At 41.9% G+C, this 24,057-nt stretch overlaps 2 protein-coding genes and 1 long non-coding RNA gene across 4 annotated transcripts; 2 read left to right on the forward strand and 1 right to left on the reverse strand.

Annotated features, from left to right (window-relative positions):
• Positions 1-1,625: 1,625 nt before the first annotated feature.
• On the forward strand, positions 1,626-5,590 carry arfrp1 (ADP-ribosylation factor related protein 1). Of its 2 annotated transcripts, XM_083667734.1 has the most exons (8): positions 1,626-1,877; positions 1,977-2,039; positions 2,306-2,393; positions 2,483-2,565; positions 2,874-2,955; positions 3,095-3,165; positions 3,488-3,588; positions 3,805-5,590. In XM_083667734.1, exons 3-8 carry the CDS (start codon positions 2,354-2,356, stop codon positions 3,890-3,892), a joined length of 465 nt encoding a protein of 154 aa, XP_083523860.1. In that variant the 5' UTR covers positions 1,626-1,877; positions 1,977-2,039; positions 2,306-2,353; the 3' UTR covers positions 3,893-5,590. The 2 variants fall into 2 exon arrangements, with proteins under 2 accessions (XP_083523860.1, XP_083523859.1); XM_083667733.1 differs by having other exon boundaries at positions 1,626-2,039.
• A 9,828-nt stretch (positions 5,591-15,418) lies between these two features.
• On the forward strand, positions 15,419-16,970 carry LOC310802935. The gene is made up of 3 exons (XR_014554165.1): positions 15,419-15,543; positions 15,701-15,762; positions 16,091-16,970. It is a non-coding gene; the product is annotated as an uncharacterized lncRNA (long non-coding RNA).
• A 5,403-nt stretch (positions 16,971-22,373) lies between these two features.
• On the reverse strand, positions 22,374-23,399 carry LOC310804085 (uncharacterized protein). The gene is made up of 3 exons (XM_083669177.1): positions 23,281-23,399; positions 22,744-23,031; positions 22,374-22,507 (listed from the first exon to the last, which is right to left on the reverse strand). The coding sequence occupies exons 1-3, from the start codon at positions 23,324-23,326 to the stop codon at positions 22,389-22,391; spliced, it is 453 nt and encodes a 150-aa protein (XP_083525303.1). The 5' UTR covers positions 23,327-23,399; the 3' UTR covers positions 22,374-22,388.
• Between the last annotated feature and the right edge of the window lie 658 nt (positions 23,400-24,057).

Below are 24,057 nucleotides of genomic sequence, written 5' to 3' on the forward strand. Positions count from 1 at the left end.
AGTGATACATGCATACATACAGCATATTGAACAACCTCGGTTTTTGACTAATCTTTTTCATGTAGCCTACATAATCAATCACAGACATATTCGATTGTCGAATGCAAATGATGAAAACTGCACTGTACAAAATAAACTTAATTCCGGCATTATTTCACGTTTTTTTTCAGTTTCCCAAATAATAAGCAATGCCAGTGAAAGTATAGAGATAAACCTTTATTTAAAACATTCCCATTAAATTAAAGGCAATAATCAATAATAACAAATGAATGGCATTTGCTTTTATTCGAAGGCAATTCAACCTGTTTAAATAGTTGCAAATGTAGTTTTACATTAAAAACATTATAAAACTGCATTAATTGTGTTGCATTATCTCACTAACCAATATACCTGTGATGTTGTTTTTTGTTTGATTCTGACTGTATTATGTCCAAGCTCATGTTTATGCATGATTTTGAAGTTTGTGCAAGTCTATAGGTGGGGCCCTCCACATTTAAAATCATTAAAATTGCTGCACAAGGTCACACTGAAATGTCTTAGTGATAGCAAGCCATCTAATGGTGGACCAAGATCAAAAAGTGATCTTTGAAATCTCCATAATAGCTTAACTGTTAAACTCAAATAAAGACCACTTCTCAGTAGGGAATCGTAATAACCATATTGAGGTAAAAACATGTGTGGCCAAATGGTGTTAATTGCACCTCAGGACGTGACTTGGAGATGTTGGCTATAAACAAAAGGTGTGGTAGTCATGAAAATGCTTCCAGGTTTTTTTCTATGTGTGAATTTGAAATTGTAACAACGCTATTACGTTAAAAACAGACATTGAGGGAAAGTCAGGGAAGGAGGGGGACATGGGTTTCACAATGGCAGAATTATTTTATAATAAAGCGTTATAATAAAATTATAACATCGTTCCTGTGGACCTGCGTTGGGAAGACTAGTGTTAATGAAACAGTATTTTCAATGTGGTGTCATGCTTTTTAACTAGCTCACTCTTTGTCTAAAGGGATCTAATCTTCAAGCTGCCATAAACTGGTAGTTCCAAGGGGTAGAATGTGTCACTTATAGATGCTGGGACGTTCATTTCTGGCCAAGAAACAAGCCTGGGCATATTGGCCCTAGACCAAATAAGTCACTTCATTGTGCTATAATCCACTTTTGAATTGTTATGATGTGAAGTTAAGGGGATTGGAGCACAACATTACTTTTCGAAACCCGAAAGCAGACATACAACTCAGAGAGAGCATACTAGTATAATAGCAGCTAGATGCAATGTGTTTTATCTATATTTTCAGAATGAATATATGACAAAGCTGACTCATAAACATATGGCTTTCTATCAAGTACCTCAGTAAAGGAATTCAATATCTGACCACAGCAAAGAGGATTATCCTCTTTGACCACAAACAAAGTAAGTGTGAATTCAAATTGTAATTTGGCTGCACTGTCCCTTTAACATAGACAGGACGGAACACGTCACATTCAAAGTAGCGAAATGCATGGTGGATAAAAGAGTTCAATGACAGCAGGATACCAGATAGGTCGGTGTTAAAGATACATATTGTGTACTTCAAGTTCCACAATTCGTTTCTAGGTATCTCTACTTCCTAAAAACACTTACCAACTGCTTGCTGCTGCCAACAGTGTAAACCACTGTGTTTATGTCAATACGGCGAGAATAGTAGAGATCGCTCAGTCAAAGTAGATTACATGAAGCCTTTTTTGTCGAGTCAATTGCTGGTTTTGTTTGCTTGAGCGATTTGAGACGCAGTTTGGTTTGAGACGCCGTTTTCTTCGCTCACAAATTTCATTTTACATGCGCTAGGTACCAGAACTTGCCTTTCGAATGTGGCCACATTCATGCGTCTAACAATGTGAGTTGTTGTGAGTTGAATGTCTCTCGCTTCGCGCATTATTAGCAAGTGTTTGTTTACAATTTGAGGATGTATACTTTACTATCTGGCCTTTACAAGTACGTGTTCCAAAGGGACGAGTACTGCATTTTGATCTTGGGACTGGACAATGCAGGGAAAACGGTAAGCATGTGAAGTTCTACATTTCTGATGATACAAATTAATGTTATTGTCCTTGTTTGAATTGTTTTAGCTAGCAAATTTACACATCTGTGTATACCAGAGTGGGATAACATGTGATCAATGGAGCAAATACGTCTAACGAGATGATGTATCTGTGCTAAGGAATGGCATTCCTTTAGATCAGCATAACTTTTTTTTTTTTTTCTCCAAGACACTCTTGTGAAATGTCATGTTATGTTTAATTGATATATTTTCTACCCCTGTAGACCTTTTTGGAGCAGACCAAGACCAAGTTCAGTAAAAACTACAAAGGAATGAATCTGTCCAAGATCACTACAACAGTTGGTCTAAACAGTAAGTAGCTGACCACCACATTTTTGTGTTACATTCAATTGATGCTTTTGTGTCTGTTTAATAGGCCTAAATTCTGCTTATTTCTACAGTTGGCACAATCGATGTGGGCAAAGCTCGTCTGATGTTCTGGGATCTTGGTGGTCAAGATGAGCTTCAGTCGCTGTGGGACAAAGTAAGCGAGCAGAGATATGAAATGTAAAAAGACTGACTCAATGTGACATTTGATATGAGACGTGTGCTCTCTTTTCTAGAGGTTGTTATATGGGCAAAGGCGAGGTGTATCAGGTTATTTGGTTGTAAACTCCAATACTAAGTATTGTACCACTTGACAGTCAAGACACAATATATGTTCAACATACTAGATAATAGCCATACAATAGTATAGATGACAGTTGATGGGTGTCTTTTTGAGTTCATGTTTAAGTGTGAGAATTGGAAGTCAATTTATGAAATCAAATTTTTGCTTTGTGTATTCCACAGTACTATGCAGAGTCCCATGGAGTGATCTATGTGATAGACTCAACTGATGAAGAGCGCCTATCAGAATCAAAGGATGCCTTTGGTGAGAATCTCACCAGGTTGCACATGGAATGTACACAGAATGGATAAAGGGCTATATTGAACGCCTATCTGATGTCAACTAGGCTCCTAGAGCTTTCTGTGTCAATGCCTGAGTGACTGAGAGCTGTTTTCTTTTCCAGAGAAAATGATCAGCAGTGAGGTTTTGGAAGGCGTCCCTCTCCTTGTGCTTGCTAACAAGCAGGATGTGGAGGTAATGTCCCCTCTATGGTGATTTTCAAAGACAGCACCCTCATGTAAACACCTTTCGGCAATCTCTTTTGCAAGGAGAGCTGGTTTTTCTTCTCTGTTTGCAACAAAGTCCACCAGCCGCTCGGCATTACTTTTGGAAGATGATAAAAGTATTTGTGACACACTGTCTTCGAGCTTGATGCAACCTAAGTTGATAACACTTCTTAAATTCAATTGTTGATGAACATGATCATATATCGTTCATCACTAACTTAAGGTAATGTTTCTTAGAGAAAATCCTCTAGAACTTTATCTATTTACGTTTGTCTCTGTTCCTTTACTAGAACTGCCTGTCTGTGCCGGACATTAAAACTGCCTTCAGTGACTGCGCTTCAAAGATCGGGAAACGAGATTGTCTGGTACAGCCTTGTACAGCTTTAACAGGGTAGGTACGGCTTTAACAGGGTTTACTTTTTATCCCACCAACATCAGAACTGACTGAGTTATAGGTAAGGGATGCAGCCTTCTCCCTTAATAAAGATGGTAAACTTACGACACTGTATGTTGATGAGATGAAGATAAAAATTGTCACACATTTTTACAGCAGTACTGTATGGATTGCATCTATTAGAGACCTTGCTAAGATATCTTTTCTCTCAAGACAAGGGGTTAATGAAGGTATCGAGTGGATGGTGAAGTGTGTCATCAGGAACATTCACCGCCCACCGAGACAGAAGGACATCACATAGAGCGAGTCAGGACCTCATGACTACCAAGCTCCTACACCAGGCACCTATTTTGCTACAGTGTGACTTCAGACACTGAGATGGACATTCAGCTAACATTCTGGTGTTGAAGAACTTGTCTCACTTCCTTGTTTGAGTGGGTGCTGTGAACTCAAGATCAGATCCCCCCCCCCCCCCCCCATCCTTTCAATTTATATTTTGAAGACTTATACAGTGTATACTGTATTCTGGAAGTAACTGATTATCAAGCATTATTTTATATACATATAAATATGCATGATTGGTGTGAAAAAGCTGCAACACTTTTTGAGGCAGTATTTTGGCCTTCCTCAGCCTGTGTGTGAAGTGTGAATGAGATGTCCTTTTGAACAGATTGTAGCATTAAAGAGACAGTTCAGTTCACAGACCAGCTTTTAGTTTTAAACAAATTGTCCCTTGAAGTATATAAAGTTTCTCTCAAGCTCCCACTTCACTTTGGTTTTTCACCCCTAAAATACAAAGGCAGGCTATGAACATGAAATACAGTGCCCTCTGTAAATACAGTGCCCTCTGTAAATACAGCCCTCTGTAAATATTGGGAGTAAATCATTTTTTCTTCTTTTGGCGCTATACTCCTTGATAGAGTCTCAGCTTTTATTTTAGGGTATTTTTTGTACATTGATTTCACCTTTTTAGAAATACACACTTTTTATACATAGTCCCATGTTTCATTGCACCAAAAGTATTGGAACAGATTCATATTATGCCCAAATTAAGAACTGATGTTGAGTATTTGGTCACATATTCTTTGCATGCAATAACTGCCTGATGTCTGTGACCCATTGACTCCAGCATACCCTGGGTGTCTATGCCTAAAATCTTATCTTCAGGAAATTAAATGCATGTTCAATTGGATTTAAATCTCAAGATTGACTTGACCAGTCAGGAACTTTCTGCTTTTTGGCCCTGAAAAACTCCCTAGTTACAACGCAGTATGTTTGGGGTCATTATCTTCTGTATGAGAAAGCACCATTCAATGAGTTTGGAGGCATTTGCTTGTACTCAAGTAGACAGTATGTTTCTGTACACTTCAGAATTCATTCTGCTGCTGCCGTCAGCATTTGTCAGTATAATCAATTAAGACAAGTTAGCCAGTTCTAGCGGCAGCCATACATGCCCAAAACATAACACAACCTCCATGTTTCACAGATGAGGTGGTATGTTGTCTCTGACACATTCAGGCCTACCTCCTGCAAAGCCTAGAATCAAGACTAGACAATGACAGCTTTCTTATGCCTTTCTAAATGGTTAAGCTAATATGTACACAAATATTCTCAAATAAAAGCTGAGAATTTATACTTTAACATTCACTGTCCCAATACTTACGGAGAACACTGTAGCTGCACATGAAAAACCATTATATTTGTTTCCTAACAATTAATCTCAAAGTGGATGTATTTTATGCAAAGACACTACAGATTTTAGGGTAACTGTACAGTATATTGCAATGGAAGGTCCATCAATGTACAGTTAAACAACTGCCCTTTCCTATACAGGAACTTATGAAATAGCCTACTAGTTTTATAGTTGGAAATGGCTTGTGGTGGATTTCTACTCTGTCAGCCTAACCTGGTGATGTATGTAATGTAACTTCTATGACAAACCTGGAAAATGATGTCTGGTTTTAATGACAATCTAGAAAGGATTATGTAATAAACAGCACATTTCAGTGTTCTGTGTTGGATTAATGCATTTTTTCATTCCTGTCTACATGATGGATACGTTCATTTGGTACTGTAGAGGCAGGGGGACCTAGAAAAGGACATGCACTGTTTTTGACCAATACTCATTCTGAAGATACAGCACAAGCATTCTGTTGCGATCTCGAGTCAATGAAAATGACACTTGAGCGATCATTTGAACAAAAAGCTCAAAATAATTCTACAAACGGGTAAGAATACCATGCAGCATCTTTTTTAGTCTCTATGTTAATGCCTGCGTCTCTGGAGTCCTTCAGTGCAAAGCCTGTGACCAGAGTGGTTAGACCTGGGGACAACATGCAGCGTCGAACACACAAAAGAAACTCCTGTTTGGACAGAAAGCCAACGATGTGCCCTTCCTCATATTGATAACTACTACAAAAGCGGAGACTGAAAATACTACAGTCATGAGAAAAAGTTAGGACACCCCCCAAAATATTAAGTTATTCTCTTAAAAATATGGACATATCAATATGTTATCTTCTTTCTAACAATGTCTATAGATAAAGGGGATGTAATTGAACAAAAAACTATGAAAATGTAACTTTGTAATCATTTATTTAACGAAAAATTAACAATAATGCCAATTCCTACTGAGGAAAAAGTTAGGACACCCTATGCCCTAATAGCTAGTATTGCCCCCCTTGGCTGAAATAACCTCAGTTAGACGTTTCTTATAACTGTCTACAGGTCTCTGACATCAATTGGGAGAAAGTTTTTCCCACTCCTCCTTGCAGAATTCTTTCAGCTGTGTGATGTTCGAGGGGTGTCTTGCATGCACAGCCAGTTTCAAATCAATCCACAGCATCTCAATAAGATTAAGATCCGGGCTTTGACTTGACCATTCCAGAACTCTCAATTTATTTTTCTTGAGCCATTCCTTGGTAGATTTACTGGAATGTTTTGGGTCATTGTCATGTTGCATGGTCCACATCTGCTTCAGCTTCAACTTTCGAACAGATGGTCTCACATTTTCCTCAAGCACCCTCTGATACAATACAAAATTCATAGTGGATTCTATGATGGTGAGCTGACCAGGCCCTGCTGCAGAAAAGCAGCCCCAAACCATGACATTTCCACCCCCATGCTTCACAGTTGGTATGAGGTTCTTGTTCTCAAATGCTGTCTTGGTTTTGCGCCAAACATGTCTACTCTTACTGTGCCCAAATAGTTCAACTTTGGATTCATCTGTCCAAAGCACATTGTTCCAGAAGTTCTGGTCTTTCTCTAGGTGTTCTCTGGCAAACTTTAGTCTTGCCCTGATGTTTTTTTTTGACAGCAGGGGTTTCCTCCTTGCACACCTCCCATGTAATGCAAACTTGTTCAGTCTCTTTCTTATGGTGGATGCATGTACTTTGACATCAATTGTGGCAAGAGATACCTGTAGGTCTCGTGATGACATTCTGGGATTGTTGGAGACTTCTTTAAGCATCTTTCGGTCAGCTCTTAGGCTGAACTTGCTTGGGCGGCCTGACCTGGCCATGTTGGTGGTGGTTTTAAATGTTCTCCACTTGTAAATTATTTTCCGGACAGTGGAATGGCCAATTTCGAATAGTTTGGAGATCTTTTTATATCCCTTCCCAGACTCATATGCATCTACAATTTTTCTTCTGAAGGCCTCAGAGAGCTCTTTTGATCTCGCCATGGTGATGCAACTCACTTCAACAATCAAGAGCAAACCAAACTAAATATCTGAGGTTTAAATAGGACAGGCTCCTCCAAAATCCTCTGTAACGCTGTTCTAATCATTTGCACCTGATGTGGTGCTCTTTATTATAATTTTAGGCATTTTAAGTGGAACTAAATGTGGGGGTGTCCTAACTTTTTCCTCACAAGAAGATTGCATTTCTATTAATTACATTTTACCAATCATTTTTTAAATAATTTGTTTCAGTTGTATTTGTTTAGTTATATTACCTCAATTTTTCAATATTGTTCAAATGAATATCAAATGTCCATATGTTTGAATATGTTGAAGAAGACAAAGGTTTTCATAGGGTGTCCTAATTTTTTCTCATGACTGTATATCTAAAAACCTTAAGGGCTCTGGCCTTACAATCATGACTAAACTAATCTTGCAGCGTCTAAGACACAGAAGAAACTCTGGTTTTGACAGAAAGCCAGCCCTATGAACCCTTCTTCATAATAACTACTACAAAAGTGGGGAATAAACATATTCAACATAAAATCCATAAAGGCTCTGGTCTTATAGTCACAACCAAACTAATCAACAGCTACATCAATCTGACAGTTAAAAGCATAAATGAATCTGTTCTTGGGAGCTACTATTGCACCTCTGAAGTTGATGTGGGGATTGGTTACATCCTTAAATATCATGATGATGGTATCTGTTGTAGTGCATCCCATAACTTTCATGCCATTTTATTTATTCATATCTTTAAACAGTTAGAGAACTGTGTTTTGCATTCAAACAGATAAAGCCAGTGGGTCTAAGTCATCACCACCTAGATCTACTTCTCAATCTACTGATCTCAGTGTTCTGTGTTCAGCTCCTTGGTGCTTTCAGCAGTGCTGGGTGCTGGTGGCTGTACTGTCCCCTCTCTGTGCTGCTGTGGCTGCCCTGCTCTCCTTTCTCACTGCCTGGTGGATCTACAGGAGAAAAGGTAAGGCATGTTTTTGGAATACTTTAATTGTTGCATGCACGTTGTTGCATTTCATAAATCAACTGTTTTCTCATGATGATTTACTGACTGTAATAAGAGTGCTCTGTCAATGTGTTTCTAAAAGCGCATGTTTGTTTTTGATCATATTTTGTTCTAGTTGCCAGCACAGGCCGCAACACAGGATGCTGTGGCTGCCCTGCTCTACTTTCTCACTGCCTGGTGGAGATTGTAATGATAATATTGTGATGATAATGAAACATTATCATTACAATATCGCTGAGTTAATTAATATGCAATTTCGCAGACACACTGCCACATATATTGCATGTCCGACATCTTTTTTTTTTTTAAGGACATCATTTCGAATTTCTCCGACCAGACAATAATTTGTCCTTTTCCAAATTGAAACAACTCATAAGCTACTCTTGACGTAAATCATCAAGCGGCAATGTTTGTAAACACTGAAAGGGTCTATAACACATTGTAAGCATATCCATTAGAATTGCTCAACGATGCCCCTGGTGGTTGCAGAGTTGAATTACCTGAAATAAAACATGGCAAATAGTCGAGCTGACTCCCAATTGCCGTCGCGGTACCCCGGGGGCATCGTCGCACAAGCGTGAATCTTTTAAACTCTGACCTACTGTAATCGCTACAGTGCAGTACAGATTTAACCCATGTGCTAACTGTGCACCCCATGTGCTAAGTTAATTACAGTGGCAAATTGTTGTTCAGTACATAAAGTGTATATTTTTATAAGAATATCATGACTATCAATGTGGATAATGTTGGATGGGTTTTGATAAGAAGGCCTTGAGTGTGTTTGCTGTATAGTAAGAGAAGCTACTGTATATCCCAGAGAGAGAGAGAGTGACCCCCCCCCCCCCCCCCCCCCCCAGGGCTAATGCTTTGTTACTACACCCTACTGTAGAGATTCAGCTAGTTTTGTAATGATCCCCTGAACATTATTGTGCCACTTGAAACACAAGGTTCAACATTTATGAACAATTATGAGAAATAAAACTTAAAAATGAGAACTGTGACTGTACAGTGTGGATTGTGACTAAGGAAAACATATTTTGTTCAAAAGATGTTTATTTTCTGTTCTTTGTCCACATCATGCTTGCAGCAGGCTGTAGTTGTACATTAGTGCGTGGGTTGAGGAGACTGAGTGAATCTCACTTCCAACCACTGAGTATGAGAGAGGGTGGAGTCTCAACTACCACACTCGCATCACCGGTTCCTCACTCCCCTCCATCGAGGCTGTCCAGGGCAAACGATGCTTGCGTAAGGCACGCAGCATCGTCAAGGACATCTCTCACCCCAACCACAGACTTTTCACCCCACTCCCCTCCGGGAGGCGCTACAGGTCTCTCCGCACCCGAACCAGTAGGTTCAGAGGCAGCTTCTTCCCTGCGGCTGTCACCCTGCTGAACTTGAACACTACATCTACCTGACAACCTACTACCCCCGCAACCCCCCCCCCCCCCCCGGCCAATTGCACTATTGCACTATACTCCCCTCCCCTGCTCCTACTCAATACCACTGCTCTTCTGTACATACCTGTTCATACTGTTCATAATGCACATAATGCACATATCCTATATTTTCTTTAATACTACTGCACATACTGTACATACTTGTTTATACTGTTTATACGGCATTCCATATTTATATTTATTCTGCATCTACCTCATGTTACTGTTAATACATATATACTGCTAGACTGCATTACCCATACAGCTCATATGCTGCTACACTGCTCATACTGTAACTATTTATTCTGCTATAATGCTACTGCTACTCACATACTGCTATACTATACTGCTTATATTATACTATATCATACTGCACTACTACTGATCATATATTGCACTACCTGTAAATACTGTTCATTGCACTTTCTGCTATTTTGCACTTCTGGTTAGACGCTAACTGCATTTCGTTGTCTCTGTACTTGTACTCTGCACAATGACAATAAAGTTGAATCTAATCTAATCTAATCTAAAACTAACAGGATGCTACTGTAGCTGTGGCCACTAGATATAGCACCTCTGAAAAGTATCTCTCATTCTTCTCATAAACATTTCCTTTGTAGTTCAAGGTAATGTTTCCAACCACAACATCCTTCATTAGTTTTGTTGAAAAACCAAGAGATTAACCCACACAAGGCATCGGCATCATATATGGTACCTCAACACTTCTATTGCTAGTAACCTGTGACTCCAACACAGCCTGCAGAGCAGCCCAGAGATGGAGAGGAGCTGCCCTTGGCATCCAGGACTCTCCATGCGAGGAGGACTCTGCGTTCTGCTGATTCTCTCCTGTGTCGTTGTGATTCCCTTCTTCTGGCCCCCAGAGGAGAGAGTCCTATGTCTGGATTTCAACGACAACTCTCCTTTCTGGCCACCAGAAGAGACAATCCCATGCCAGGACTCAAACAAGACTCATTCCACACCTGTTCACAGACTGACATTTTCCCCTACACCTGTTACCTCATTCCTCACTCATGCTGCTACACACGACCAAACACCTTTTCCTACACCCATTACCTCATCCCCACATGACTCATTGACTCTAGACAGGACTAAGACTAACCGCGCTAGGATAAGAAGAGAGACACAACTCACACTCACAGAGATACCACACTCACAGAGATACCACACTCACAGAGATACCACACTCACAGAGATAGGCATAGCGGCATCACTTAGCTTGTATCACACACACATGTACAATGTCTCAGATTGCTGGGTGTGTACCCTTTGTCTGCTAGATCTGGTATCCCACTAGGGCCAATCCCATTCTCCATGGATCGTTTGGGTGGGTAGGCCCACTATTGACTATTGCCTGTTGTGTTTGTGCTTGTTTCGATGTGCGGCTGTACTGTATTCGCTATCCCATGTATCATGGCAAGGGTCAGGAGAATAGTAGGGAGTACAGTGGAAGGGATCTCAGGCAGATATATCGAAATGAAGATCAGGGAAGATTGTGATACCATAGATTATAAAGACCCTCTCGATATATACTGCTTATACTGCATTGCCTATACAGCTCATATGCTGCTTACACTGTTCATACTGCATTCTATTTATTCTGCTTATAATGCTACTGCTAATTCATATACTGCTTACACTGCACTACCTATACTATACTGCACTACCTGTATATACTGTTCACACTGCACTTTTCTGCTTTTTTGCACTTCTGGTTAGACGCTAACTGCATTTCGTTGTCTCTGTACTTGTACTCTGCACAATGACAATAAAGTTGAATCTAATCTAATCTAATCTAATAGAGTGAAGGGTTGTCTGTTCAAGTTTTCACTAGATATGGGATGTTCGTCTATTTTACGACTGTTGACCTGGTGACCCGCGAGTCACCCCTTTCTTTTCACAGGAGGGTCATCCCTTTTTCTCGTGACTGCTTATGATATATGAGTATAAATAATGAAACTAATAGAAGTAGACACATTCTTACTACCTTAGCTAACAGAGGTCGAAGCGTATATTTCCGACCCGTCCTAGACTTGCGACACGTCTCTGAAAGCTACTAATGAGGGTGCAGTTGACAAACCTGTGGCCTGATTGTCAGGAAGTCCAGGATCCAGGCACACAGGGGAATGTTCAGTCCTAATCCAATCATCTTTTCAGCCAGTCTGGTGGGGACTATGGTATTGAACGCTGAGCTGTAGTCTATAACAGCATTCTCACATAGCCCCCCTTCTGGCTGTCAAGGTGAGAGAGAGTGGTGTGGAGGACCTGGGAGACTGCATCGTCCGTGGATCTGTTTGGTCTGTATGTGAACTGCAGTGGGTCCAAGGTCGGAGGGAGGGAGGAGCAGATGTATTCCTTAATCAGCCTCTCAAAGCACTTCATGACCACTGAGGTTAGAGCCACGGGTCTGTAGTCATTCAAGCAGGCTGGGGAGGTGATCTTGGGCACAGGGACGATGGAGGATCTTTTAAAACAGGTGGGAACTACTGAATTAGCCAATGATAGGTTGAATATGGTAGTGAACACAGGAGCTAGCTGGTTAGCACAGGTCTTCAGTACTCGCCCAGGTATGCCATCCGGGCCAGCAGCTTCCCTAGTATTCACCTTCAGCAGAGCCCTTCTCACGTCGTGTTCCGTCACAGAGAGTGCTTGCTCTGCCCCAGCGTGTGAACTCCCATCTGAATGGTTATTCTAGCCTCCTTTTTAAATATCTCCTTTCAATGAATTGACCTCATAGATTAAAATAAATTCCTGCAACCACACCAACTGGCGCTCATATTAGAATAGAGCTGTTGTTAACTATAGGGGCTTTCCTAAGCTGTGTTCTGTTGTGGGTCACTTACAGAACCTAGCACAAAGCTGAAGCAGAGGAAACTATAGGAAGTAGACGGTTAACTGCAGGGTGAATCTATTCGCCACTAGCCTAAGCATAACTTTACAAATCCTATCAGGGTATGACCCTCTAGGCTAAGGATCCGGGGCTCCTGTACAGGGCCTTTTGCCGGGAGACAGGTGTCATAATTAAACTTAATGCTAAACTTAATGTTGATATGGCACACTAATTAACAAGAACATTTCAAACTGACACTTCATGTCAAAAAGGTTGCCGACCCCTGGTCTAGATGTACAGTGCCTTCGGAAAGTAAGACCCCTTCACTTTTTCCACATTTTGTTGTGTCAACTAATTGAGTGATTTGTTGATGACATTTTTGTATTTTAGCTAATGTCATAGCAAAGGGTCTGAATACTTAAGTACATGAGGTATTTCTGTATTTCAATTTGAATAAATTTACTGAACTTTCTAAAAACCTGTTTTTGCTTTGTTATTCTGGGGTATTGTGTGTGGATTGATGGCAAATTCTTTTAATTTAATCCCCCCAAAAAGTGAAGGGGTCTGAATACTTTCCGAAGGCACTGTATACCGTCCTATAACTGAGGGTAGAAAGGAGGAGGGTACACAACAATAATGTCGACCAATAACATTGTTGCTTTTTGCTGCTGTCCAAGTAAGGTAAGGTAGCTCTTATGTCCTTTGGTTAGAAAACACAAGTCAGTCTCTCACTCACCTTGAGATCAGCATCAGTAACTGTAACATGGGGATCATTTTCATTGTCCTGATAGTCATTGTCCTACCTTGTAAGTACCTATCATATCTATCCAGCTAAACATCCATTATGTTTTCTTTTATAAATGGATTCTAACAGGACCACTCTAGATCATTCATCTAATACAAAGGAGGGTCTTTTAGGATTCTTGAAATAACAGGAAATTGTAAACATGTATTTTGATGGTTATGTCTAAAGTCTCAATAGTCATGTATGTTCTCTAAGGTTCCTTCAGTCAACTGGTTGTCTCTGAGGAAACTGTGACCAGAGTTGTTGGACCCGGTCACGACATCTCTCTGGGCTGCAGTGTAGAACACAAAAATCAGACAGTGTGGTATGGACAACAGAGTAACAAGTTGCCTTTTGTCATTATCTCAGTCCAAATTTACCATGATAGACTTGTACCTAAATACTACCAAGGCAAGAACTATGGATTCATCCCAAAGTTGGAAAACAACAAGTCGATCAGTCTGACCATCCAGAACATCACTGGATCTCTACTAGGGCTCTACTACTGTACATCAGGAAATGGTGACCAAACCGTTGGATCTGGACACGTTCTTGCTGTTGAAAGTGAATCATATGAAAATGATGGTAAGTTCTCTTAAGCCACCCTTTACAGTTAAATCATATTTGCTCCTCTCAATTACTGAGACAAACAATATTGAACTGGATTTTGTGTTGCATTTACACAGAGAAACTCAACAACATGTTCTCATGCTATTCTTATCTTGTGTTGTGTAAACAACGTGAAATGTAATTCATTCAATCATCTATTTCTGAATGATTGGAGCTAAAAATAAATTGAACTCTTTGTCAATAATGTTTTACTTTGTGCCATTTTCTTCAGTAGTTGTGTGTGGAGTTGTACTGCAGATATGAGAAATGTGCCTGAGACTGGAATCTGAAACCAAAACAGTTCTCACTGATGGGCCAATAGAAAAAAGTGTATAGCACAGAGCAACATGGTTACCTACTGTATGGTCAAACTGTCTTTGACAAATACTCATTCTGAACATGCAGCACAAGCATCCTGTTACAATCACGAGTCACAATGAATATTTTGCCTCTCTCCATTTAAGGTAATTGTGATACGACAAAGGCCCTTTCTTAATTGTTAGAAACTCGATTACTCGCGTCCTCTCCTTCGTCCTTCACTCACTTTCTACTCAAAACTCATTGAAGGGGAAGATCTGGGTTCCTCCCCTTAGATATTCTCCTATAATGCTTTTTGAGAAGGAAGCGAGTGGTGGAAGGAGAGGATACAACGCAAGGAATTGAGTTTCTAACAATTGAGAAAGGGCCACGGTCTCTAGCTTACTAGAAGCTCAACTAAAATATTCCACATTGATCTCCTCATTGGTGGTAAGTCGACAACAAGGTGATTTGTTGAGACATGTCTTATATTGTAAGTCACCAACCAAACCTTCACAGTAGGTACATTCAGTCATCATTCCTATTATTTGTCATACACTCATGATTTTCATTTTGTTAGGTGATTTCATGAAATGTCTGTTGTTTGTGTGTTTTTTTTTACTAACTTCAGACCTAATTTAACATATTTTTCCAAATAGTCTCTATGTAAATGCCTGCATCTCTGGAGTCCCTTCAGTCCAAACACTGAGACCAAAGTGGTCAGACCTTATCTGTTTGACCTGCAGCGTCAAACACAAAGAAAAAACTCTCTGGTTTGGACAGAAAGCCAATGATGTTCCCTTTCTCATCATTATAACTACAAAACTGGGCAATAAAAATATTGCATCTAAAAATCTTACAATCACAACTGAATTAATCAACAACAACACCAGTCTAACTATCAAAAGCATAAATGAATCTGTTCTTGGGATCTACTATTGCACTTCTGAAGTTGATGTGGGGATTGGTTACTACATCCTATCCTAATATGATGATGGTATCTATTGTAGTACATCCCATAACTTTCATGCTATTTTTTTTATTCATATCTCTAAACAGCTGTGTTTTGCATTTAAACAGATAAAGCCAGTGGGTCTAAGTCACCACCACCTAGATCTACTTCCCCTCCTCAGTCTACTGATCTCAGTGTTCTGTGTTCAGCCCCTTGGTGCTTTCAGCAGTGCTGGGTGCTGGTGGCTGTACTGTCCCCTCTCTGTGCTGCTGTGGCTGCCCTGCTCTCCTCTCTCACTGCCTGGTGCATCTACAGGAGAAAAGGTAAGGCATGTTTTTGGAATACTTTAATTGTTGCATGCACGTTGTTACATTTCATAAATCAACTGTTTGCTCATGATGATTTACTGACTGTAATAAGAGTGCTCTGTCAATGTGTTTCTAAAAGCACATGTTTGTTTTTGATCATATTTTGTTTTAGTTGCCAACAAAGGCCGCAACAAACAGCAAACTGACAAGAAAGGACATCAAGACAATGTGCAGGTACGTACTATACTGTAAAGGACAAAAGCTTGCAAACACATTTCAGAAATTTGATGAGAAATACTTGTCACTTAAACTTTTTTTCAACTTTGTAAATTGCCGTAAGTGAAATGTAAATGCGAATTTGTAATTAATATGCAATTATTAGTTAATTACTGTTTAGTACAAGTACAAACCCAGGTTGTAAAATACATTTTTAACACATTTTCATCAAAATCATTTTCATTCAGTAGGAATACTTTTGTACCCTAAATTTAAAATATTGTATATTCTTCAACATTTGGCTATGAAATTTTAGCCTGCTTGTATCGTGTATTGTATTTTGCAGATGGAGGACGATGGAGTCATCTACAGTGCAGTACGTTTCTCACGAGGGGAGGAGGAGGGCAGTGGGAGGAATACTCTGAATTAGGATTTATCTGCACATTTTGCCTGATATCCCTCAACTATTACTAATTGTAATTTGCATGTATGGAACTTGAAACACATATTTACTGCACATTTTAATTGGAAATATCAAGAGCATCAAAAGTTCAATATTTACTATATATATAATTTTATATGATTTCAAAATATTATTATTTTGCCCAGAAGAGCTTTTTAGATATCCTAATACTGTAGCAATCCATATGTTGTATGCGATACAACACCTTCCAAAAAGAGGGGAAATAACAGCAATACCTAGAAATGCCTTCAAATATTGGGTGTTTCCCCACTTTTTAGTATTAAGACCATATAACAAACCAGCTGAAGAACTCATCCATCCCTAGTGCCACAGACCATTTTTTAAAATTATTATTATTAGTTTTCTTTTCATTATCTCATTGTACATATATGATATGTAACGATGGGTTTATGGCTGTTGCAGTGGCTTTTGGGAATATGGTGACATGACAACATGGCATGTGTAATTAGTGCTTAGTCTCAGTAAACTCCTCTCAGTTTGTCATAATCTGTCCCTCCTGTGTGGTTTACAATAGCATTCTTCTGAGACAGCTAATGTTATTGTTGTGAAATGACCTTTACTTTATTGTTCGTCAGCTTAAAGTAACTAGTGAGAGTACACTGCAGATGACTGGATGGTTCAGAATTGTAACCGTAAACAATTAGAACTGTGACTTTGCAGCAAAAATGATTCTGTCCAAGAGATACTGCTCTGTATAATCACCCTCTTTACTGTCAGTTTATTAAATGTTCTTTGTACAAGTCCTACTCGTAGCAGGCTATCATTCTACATTTGAGTAAAGGAGACAAAACCACACATTTCAAAGTGCTGAGTATCAGTGAAGTGAAGTCTCCCATGATGCTAACCACTAGATATCTCACTCATCTCTCATTCTTCTCATACATGCTGTTTACTTTGTACTGCAGCATTTGCAAGAAAAACAAATCTATGCTAGGACCAGGGGCCATTGGCAGTCTCTTTATCTGTCTGTCTGTCTGTCTGTCTGTCTGTCTGTCTGTCTGTCTGTCTGTCTAACATTCTATCCAATAAACCAACCAACCAAACCATCTCTAACTTTATCCACTATCATAATAAGACTATCTCACTTTCTACCTCACAACTACCACAACTACCCAGCAAATCTATCTATCTATCAAAACATCTTTAAACCTTTTCCAGTATCAAAATAAGACTTTGCAAGCCCATAAAGTTTCTTCTGGAACTTATTTTTCTACTTCTGTTTAACTTATTCTCTCTAGCCAAATATACATTAGAAATGGAGCTGAATTCATGAACTATCACAAAACCTTTGTTTGTCATTGAGTCATAGTAGTATGCATCAATCACCCACAAAGTTAGCAAGGTCAATTAGCTGGGTGACTAAAACCTTCAAGATTTAAGTGATTCAAAGTAGGTTGCCAGCAAGCTGTTGTCCTAATATATCGCACCATTTGGCATTGTTATAACTGGAGAATAAGGGCATCATTAGCTAGCTATTGTCTTGATTGCACACTAATGGTATCATAACAGTCAGTCAACAGTTAGCTAACATTAGCTAGGTGCATTTCTGCCTGTGGGGTAATTTAGCTGTGACACCAGTTTGTTAGCATGATGTGTATAACGTTAAACCTACTATTTTAAACAGTGTATTTTAAATGTGTTACTTTGTGGTGAAATGGTTGCCAAGTATGACAGTGTCATGTGGTTTAGTTCGGGTAGGAACAATATAGCTGTATAGAACTGGTAGTAGGGCCTAGCCTTCTGTGGTTAACTACAACCACACACAGTCACTGAATTACATTTCAGACAATGCTGTTGTTAAAACCATTGTGTAAACCTAAACAAATGTCATGCATGTCACAACCGTTACGGTCAGATCTAATGAACCCAAGCATGGACACAAATATAAAATAATACGGTTTTTAATAATGGGGGCGTAACGGGGTAGAGCAGGCAGGCAGACAGGGCAGGCAGACAGGGCAGGCGGCCACGTAGGACACGTATGGAAGGCAGGGCAGATAGGCTGGTCAGGCGGGTAGTGCAGGCAGGCAGGTTGACAGGCAAACAGGTGAATAATAAGGTTTCTGGGGAATAAAGGAAAGACAATCAAAAACAGAGAACAAACACGAGGACACGAATATCTAGAATATTAAAGAGGCCGAGAAGCGAGACTAACACGTCGAAACACTGAATAATGATCTGGCGGTGAGTGGATGGGAAGCCGGGGTTTAAGTACAGCATGGAGATGAGTAGATGGTGTATTGGGCAGGTGGAGAAGATGAAGGGAAACGAGCACCAGAGCCTGGCCACGCCCACACACAACACACACAGACAGACAAAGACAGACAGGAGAGAGGGAGGTACTGGCACAGACTAGGACGAAGTGAATATGACTCATGTCATATTCAGTTTTCCATTGTAATGTGATGTGTCTGTGTCTACTGTACAATAGGTCTAGACTGTACTCTGTATTCTGGGAGGATAGGCCTACTAAGTTTTAGGTGACAGTTAACCTGATAAAAAAAACCTCGCAGTTATCAACATAGCGATGTTACCTAACACACAGGTAACAAGTGCGTGCGGACACCTCACACCATATTTCTACAAGTCAGGACATTGCAGCAGAGCAGACTGAGGTGAGTCAGGAGGGCAAGGTGAGTTAGGAGGCCCAGGTGAGTTAGAGGCCCAGGTGAGTTAGGAGGGCAAGGTGAGTTAGGAGGGCAAGGTGAGTTAGGAGGCCCAGGTGAGTTAGAGGCCCAGGTGAGTTAGGAGGCCCAGGTGAGTTACTCCCACATGGTTTCTATGCTGTTAAACAGGAAGTGAAAAAGGTTGACCCCCATGTTGTTGGGTATTCATGTTCAGACATGAAGGTTTAAATAGTTCATGTTATTAAGAGACGGGGGGTGAATGTTGTTATTCAACTTCAGTGTCTGAGTATCGAGCAAAGGCAAGATTGCAACACAAAGGATGTTGTTTGTTGTTATTTACATGTTTGATACCATTCCTTATTCAATTCCATGCATTACAATGAGCCTGTCCTCCAATTTCTATGTGTGTTGGTGATGTCATTGGTCAGCTAACATGGCTGTATCCACTGCTGAGGCACGGCTTTGTTTACAGTCGAGGCGGCACTTCTGTAATGTGTGATGGAAGGAGTCACAGCTATTTACAATGCTATAAAATATCAAATCAAATCAAATTTTATTTGTAATTTACACAGTATGTAAGATACAGCGTAATGAAATGCTTTAGGGCAAGCTACTCCTCAAGGCAACAATCAACAACAACAATAGCATAAGTTGGCACAGAATAGCTGCAGAATCTCAACTTTCTCTGTCTCAGAGGTATCCGGTGTATAGAATCAGTGGTTAAAACTGAATGTCAGACTCATGCGCTCTCCGCTCTCCTGAGAGGCAGTGTGGGGCTGTGAGGATGTGTGGTGGGGGTCCACTGGACCTGAGATGGGGTGGGTCCGGTCTATAGGTGGACCTGAGATGGGGTGAGTTCTCCCTGTAGGTGCTGCAGCCATTTTAAGACCAGGCTCTGCTCCACACGCCTCAGAGCTTCCTGGTTCATAAACGACACTGTGTTCCTCCTCTTGAGGGGAACGGCAGACCTCCTGATAGGCAGGCTGGCTGGGTGGCAGGACTGGTCCAGAGATGGGGTAGGTTCTGTCTGGAGGTGCTGTAGATGATCCAGAGATGGGGTGAGTTCTCCCTGTAGGTGCTGCAGGCGTTTCAAGACCAGGTTCTGCTCCACACACCTCAGAGCTTCCTGGTTCATAAACCACACTGTGTCCCTCCTCCTGCGGGGAACGGCAGACCTCCTGATAGGAACCGCCTTGATAGGCTGCCTGGGTCCCTGGGACAGGGGGGTCGGCCCTTGGGAGGAGGGGGTGCCACCAATATCAGCCGGGTGGGACAGGGTGGCCGTGTTCAGGTCAGAATCAGGGTTTGTGTTCAGGATGGGGTCTGATCTGCTCTGGTTCAGCCGGCTGTTCCACTGAGAGAACGCCAGAGAGTCGGTCACATGACCCATGATCCTGCTGTCTCCCATGCTACCCGTCTTGGCCAGCAGGGGCGCCAGGTCTCCTACATACCTGGTGACGAACCGGGGAAAGCCCCAGAGCCGCTGGCTGAGTTTGCGTCTGATGTGCGACTCCAGCTTCTCTCTGGTCTCCTGGGAGATGAAGGGGACGGACGCGGCCTGCATGAACACCATGATGGGCTTGCCCTCTGTTGCTGTGGTGACAGGCTGGCATGGAGAGTTGGCACGTGGACAGAAGGCCAAGAGGCTGGTGGTCTTCCTGACGATGGACCTTCTGGCCAGAGGGTGCGTGGCGGCGTGGCAGGGGCCTCGGAGTCTGGCGGGGAGGAGCCTCCTGACAATGCAGACCATCAGAACAGCCAGCCTCCAGCGACACCGCACAGCACTCTGGCTGGACTCCAGGGGGCGCCGAGTATCTGGGGCGCCACGCCTCCGCTGCATGACCTCCCCGCCTGGTCTGGGGGTAGGGCTACAGTCAGGGCTCTGTTTGAGAGAGAGGTGGAGGTTTGTTGTCATGGCTAGATGTTTGTGTTGGTTGTCAGGGTCAGGGTCATGGAACTCCAGAGGCAGCAGAAGGTCAGAAAGCGTGTTCTCAGAGGAACTGTGATAGGTGCTGGAGTCATGCTGCCAGGCATCACTTCCTGTCTGGGAGGGTCGTGGCACGACTGGAGACCTGTTCCTGACTCTTCTGTTCTTAGGGCGACAGGTTCTAGAGGGCGTCTGGGAGCAGGACCTGGACGGCTGACCAAAGGAGGAGGGGCAACTGAAGCGGGGCGAGGAGTCAGAGGAGGAGTGAGAGGAGGAGTACCAGTGAGCAGCCAGCTGAAACTCCTTGTTGTCCAGCATCTTGTCCAGTCGCTGCAGGCAGTCATTGTAGAGCGTGACGCTTTGCTCCATGAACTCCTTCAGCAGCTCTCTGCAGGAGGACACAAACATGGCTCTCATTCTCATCATTCAGTTCATGTTATTATCAAACCATTTTAGTTTAGCAATGAATTATGACAAATTTATGGAACTTACATGTTAGTCTCATTGACGATTTCCTCCTATTCAAATCGAAAAATGGGAATGTATGGATTAGCCTTTGAAATACACACAACACACAGCCCTACCACGGAGCCCCACGGTGCTTTCCGCTAATTCCCTTACATAACAATAATGACGCCGCTTTACCTCGATTGCCGGGCGCGCGGTGCCATTTTTCCATAGGTGTATCAACCAGCACAGGAGCATGAGCGTGGAGAGGACACAAACCACCAACTTGAAACCGATGACCGCGTCGAAACCAAGCTCCGGAGACGACTGCAGCAGACGGGGCATGCGGATGCCCAAGTAGTCGGTTACAACGGCTAACATGGTGACTGGAGGGTCCGGTCACATAGCCACGGCCGGTTATTGATGCCAACACGAAGCGCACTCCGGAATCCGGACGAGCTGTTTCCGCGCTCTAAAGGGAAAACTTTAGGGAAATATAAGTAGGTTACAACGTGTGTGTATACTCTTAGATAGATACAGCGTTTCTGAATGTTGTTGATTATTATTGGCATAAATATATTATGACGTCACAATAATGTAGTTGGTAAAGTGGTAAAGTGAATGCGTCATAATCAAAGAATACCATGACAACGAAGCTGACTGGGGACAAACATAACACGTTTGTACTGGAAGCTCCATAGGAGACTAGTACATAAAGCTATTTTAGTTATTTTTTGAGCGTGATCAAATATATTTTTATTTGATGTACAGTGGATTAACTAAAAACACATTTCCACTGTGGTCTTCGGTGGTGAATCAAACAACAATGCAGCAACGGACACAAAAGCATTGGTTTTCTGATGGATATCCCTGAATCCTAGCATGACTGTATGAATGTTATTCAGTTCATGAACACTTGTGGCCAAATAAAGACACGGCTGGTCAGCAGTCATAGTTTATTAAGGTAATTTGCAGGAGCATTTGAGGAATCTTTCATGTACATTTAGGTTGCTCACATATGCATAGAAATACAATACAAACTGAAATTAGTAACATTTTATTCAAAAGAAAAACAATTACTGATAGATTCTTTAACTGTTAGATACTCCAACCGAGCTGAACGCCGCCCCCCCGCCCGTTGAGGAAGACAAAGTGGTCTTCAGCGGAGCCTGCACGCGATCACAACTGAACTGGTTACGATGATGACCACGAGGCCAGCCTTACACAGCAGGTACCATGGCAACACATGGTCCAGGATCCCTATTGACATGGGAAGGTCTGGGGGAAGAAAACAAGATGACACCACTTCATGTCTTCATGTCTAGCCTCCACATACGGATCAAAACTACCGGTTTACTTCCTTCTCCCCCAGAATCTCAATTGAAATGACATTCTGTGTTCCAATATTATGTGGCAGCTCTCTCACATGCTAACTGTTTCAGTGGGAGCAGTATGTGGCAGCTCTCTCACCTGCTAACTGTTTCAGTGGGAGCAGTATGTGGCAGTTAACTCACCTACTATCTGTTTCACTGTGATGACTGTTTCAGGGCCGAGGGCGTCAGCTGGCTCTGTCTTACAGCTGTATCTGCCACTGTTCTCCCTGGCCCCGCCCATATGCAGGGATAGGCTGATGTTGTAGCAGGTAGTGCTGGCGTTCACCAGACAGAGGTCGTCCTTCCACCACTGGACCCGGTGGAAGGGCTTCAGGCAGAAAAACTCACATCTAAGACTGAAGCTGTGGCCCAGTCGGACCGTCTGGTTGACCCAGTCCGAGTCAGAGATGATCGACGTCTCACAGTGTCCTGCAATGACACAGAACAACCGTGAAGTTCCTGTTCACTAGAAATGAATGTCAGTCTAAGACAACAGTCCTTCAGTGGACTGGGACTCGCACCTACAACCACATCACAACCGTTCCGATATCCAGGATACAACACACCCTCTCGTGTGGTACTGCTTAAATATGTGAACAATAGAACCAACCTGGGAGTGCCATTCCATTGTCATGGTTAGGGTTACCCTGGTAACCAGGGCCCGGTCCAGGGACTTACCTCTGATCTGGACCACCAGCAACGCGACCCACAAGATCCAGAACATCACGTCTGTCTGTCCTTCTGGTGCTGCGTCTGTCTGTCTGTCTGTCTGTCTGTCCGTCCGTTCTCAGACCCCTGCAGACAGGAAACAACAGGGCTGTGACCTCACAGGAAGTGTTGTGTTGTTACCTGTGAGCTCAGCTGGATGATCAATCTGATAACCATTCAGCTATAACAACCCATCACAATAGCAACCCATCGCTATAGAACACTATGCTGATAATACTGACCACATCCTGTCCTGTGCATAACAAGGCCAACCAACAGAGTGTTTTTCATGTTTCTGTATAATTTCCTACATGATAAATTCAGGGGGGGGGGGGTAGGGCTCATGCTACATGCACAGCAGACCTAAAATATTTATGACAAGAACAAATTGGGGGACATAGATGAACTATTCCTGTTAATTTAACATAGATCTATTTTTACTTCACATAGTGTTACTTCAGTCTCTCTGTAATATCTGATAATATATGCATTGAAAGTAATGAATATAAATATAAATGTTTGTGCTGAAAGTGAATATAGTTGATTTAGAGCCGATGTCACGCCCCCCGACTGACTTCTTCAGCTTCGTTCCTACCAACAGCAGCACAGTTTAGGTTGTAGTACAGCCATTCTCCAAAGCAATTTACGCAGGTTTAACACCGTAGCTTTAACCAGCCCACATAGGTGAACAGCCGCAAACAAAATGTTTGTTGCCTGACATTGAGGCTTAACCTCTGACCCTGGTCA

Source organism: Argentina silus (assembly GCF_951799395.1).
Source record: "Argentina silus genome assembly, chromosome: 4".
NCBI classification, from domain to species: Eukaryota; Metazoa; Chordata; class Actinopteri; order Argentiniformes; family Argentinidae; genus Argentina; species Argentina silus.

What these genes read in the sequence shown, in the direction of transcription:
- arfrp1 (XM_083667733.1), top strand. Translation starts at nt 1,947, where the DNA reads ATGTATACTTTACTATCTGGCCTTTACAAGTACGTGTTCCAAAGGGAC. An exon ending in AGAATCAAAGGATGCCTTTG is followed by an intron (nt 2,956 to 3,094) that starts GTGAGAATCTCA and finishes TTTCTTTTCCAG; the next exon opens with AGAAAATGATCAGCAGTGAG. An exon ending in CTAACAAGCAGGATGTGGAG is followed by an intron (nt 3,166 to 3,487) that starts GTAATGTCCCCT and finishes TTCCTTTACTAG; the next exon opens with AACTGCCTGTCTGTGCCGGA.
- LOC310804085 (XM_083669177.1), bottom strand. Translation starts at nt 23,326, where the DNA reads ATGTTCTGGATCTTGTGGGTCGCGTTGCTGGTGGTCCAGATCAGAG. An exon ending in GCTGGTGGTCCAGATCAGAG is followed by an intron (nt 23,032 to 23,280) that starts GTAAGTCCCTGG and finishes GTGTCATTGCAG; the next exon opens with GACACTGTGAGACGTCGATC. An exon ending in CACAGTGAAACAGATAGTAG is followed by an intron (nt 22,508 to 22,743) that starts GTGAGTTAACTG and finishes TTCTTCCCCCAG; the next exon opens with ACCTTCCCATGTCAATAGGG.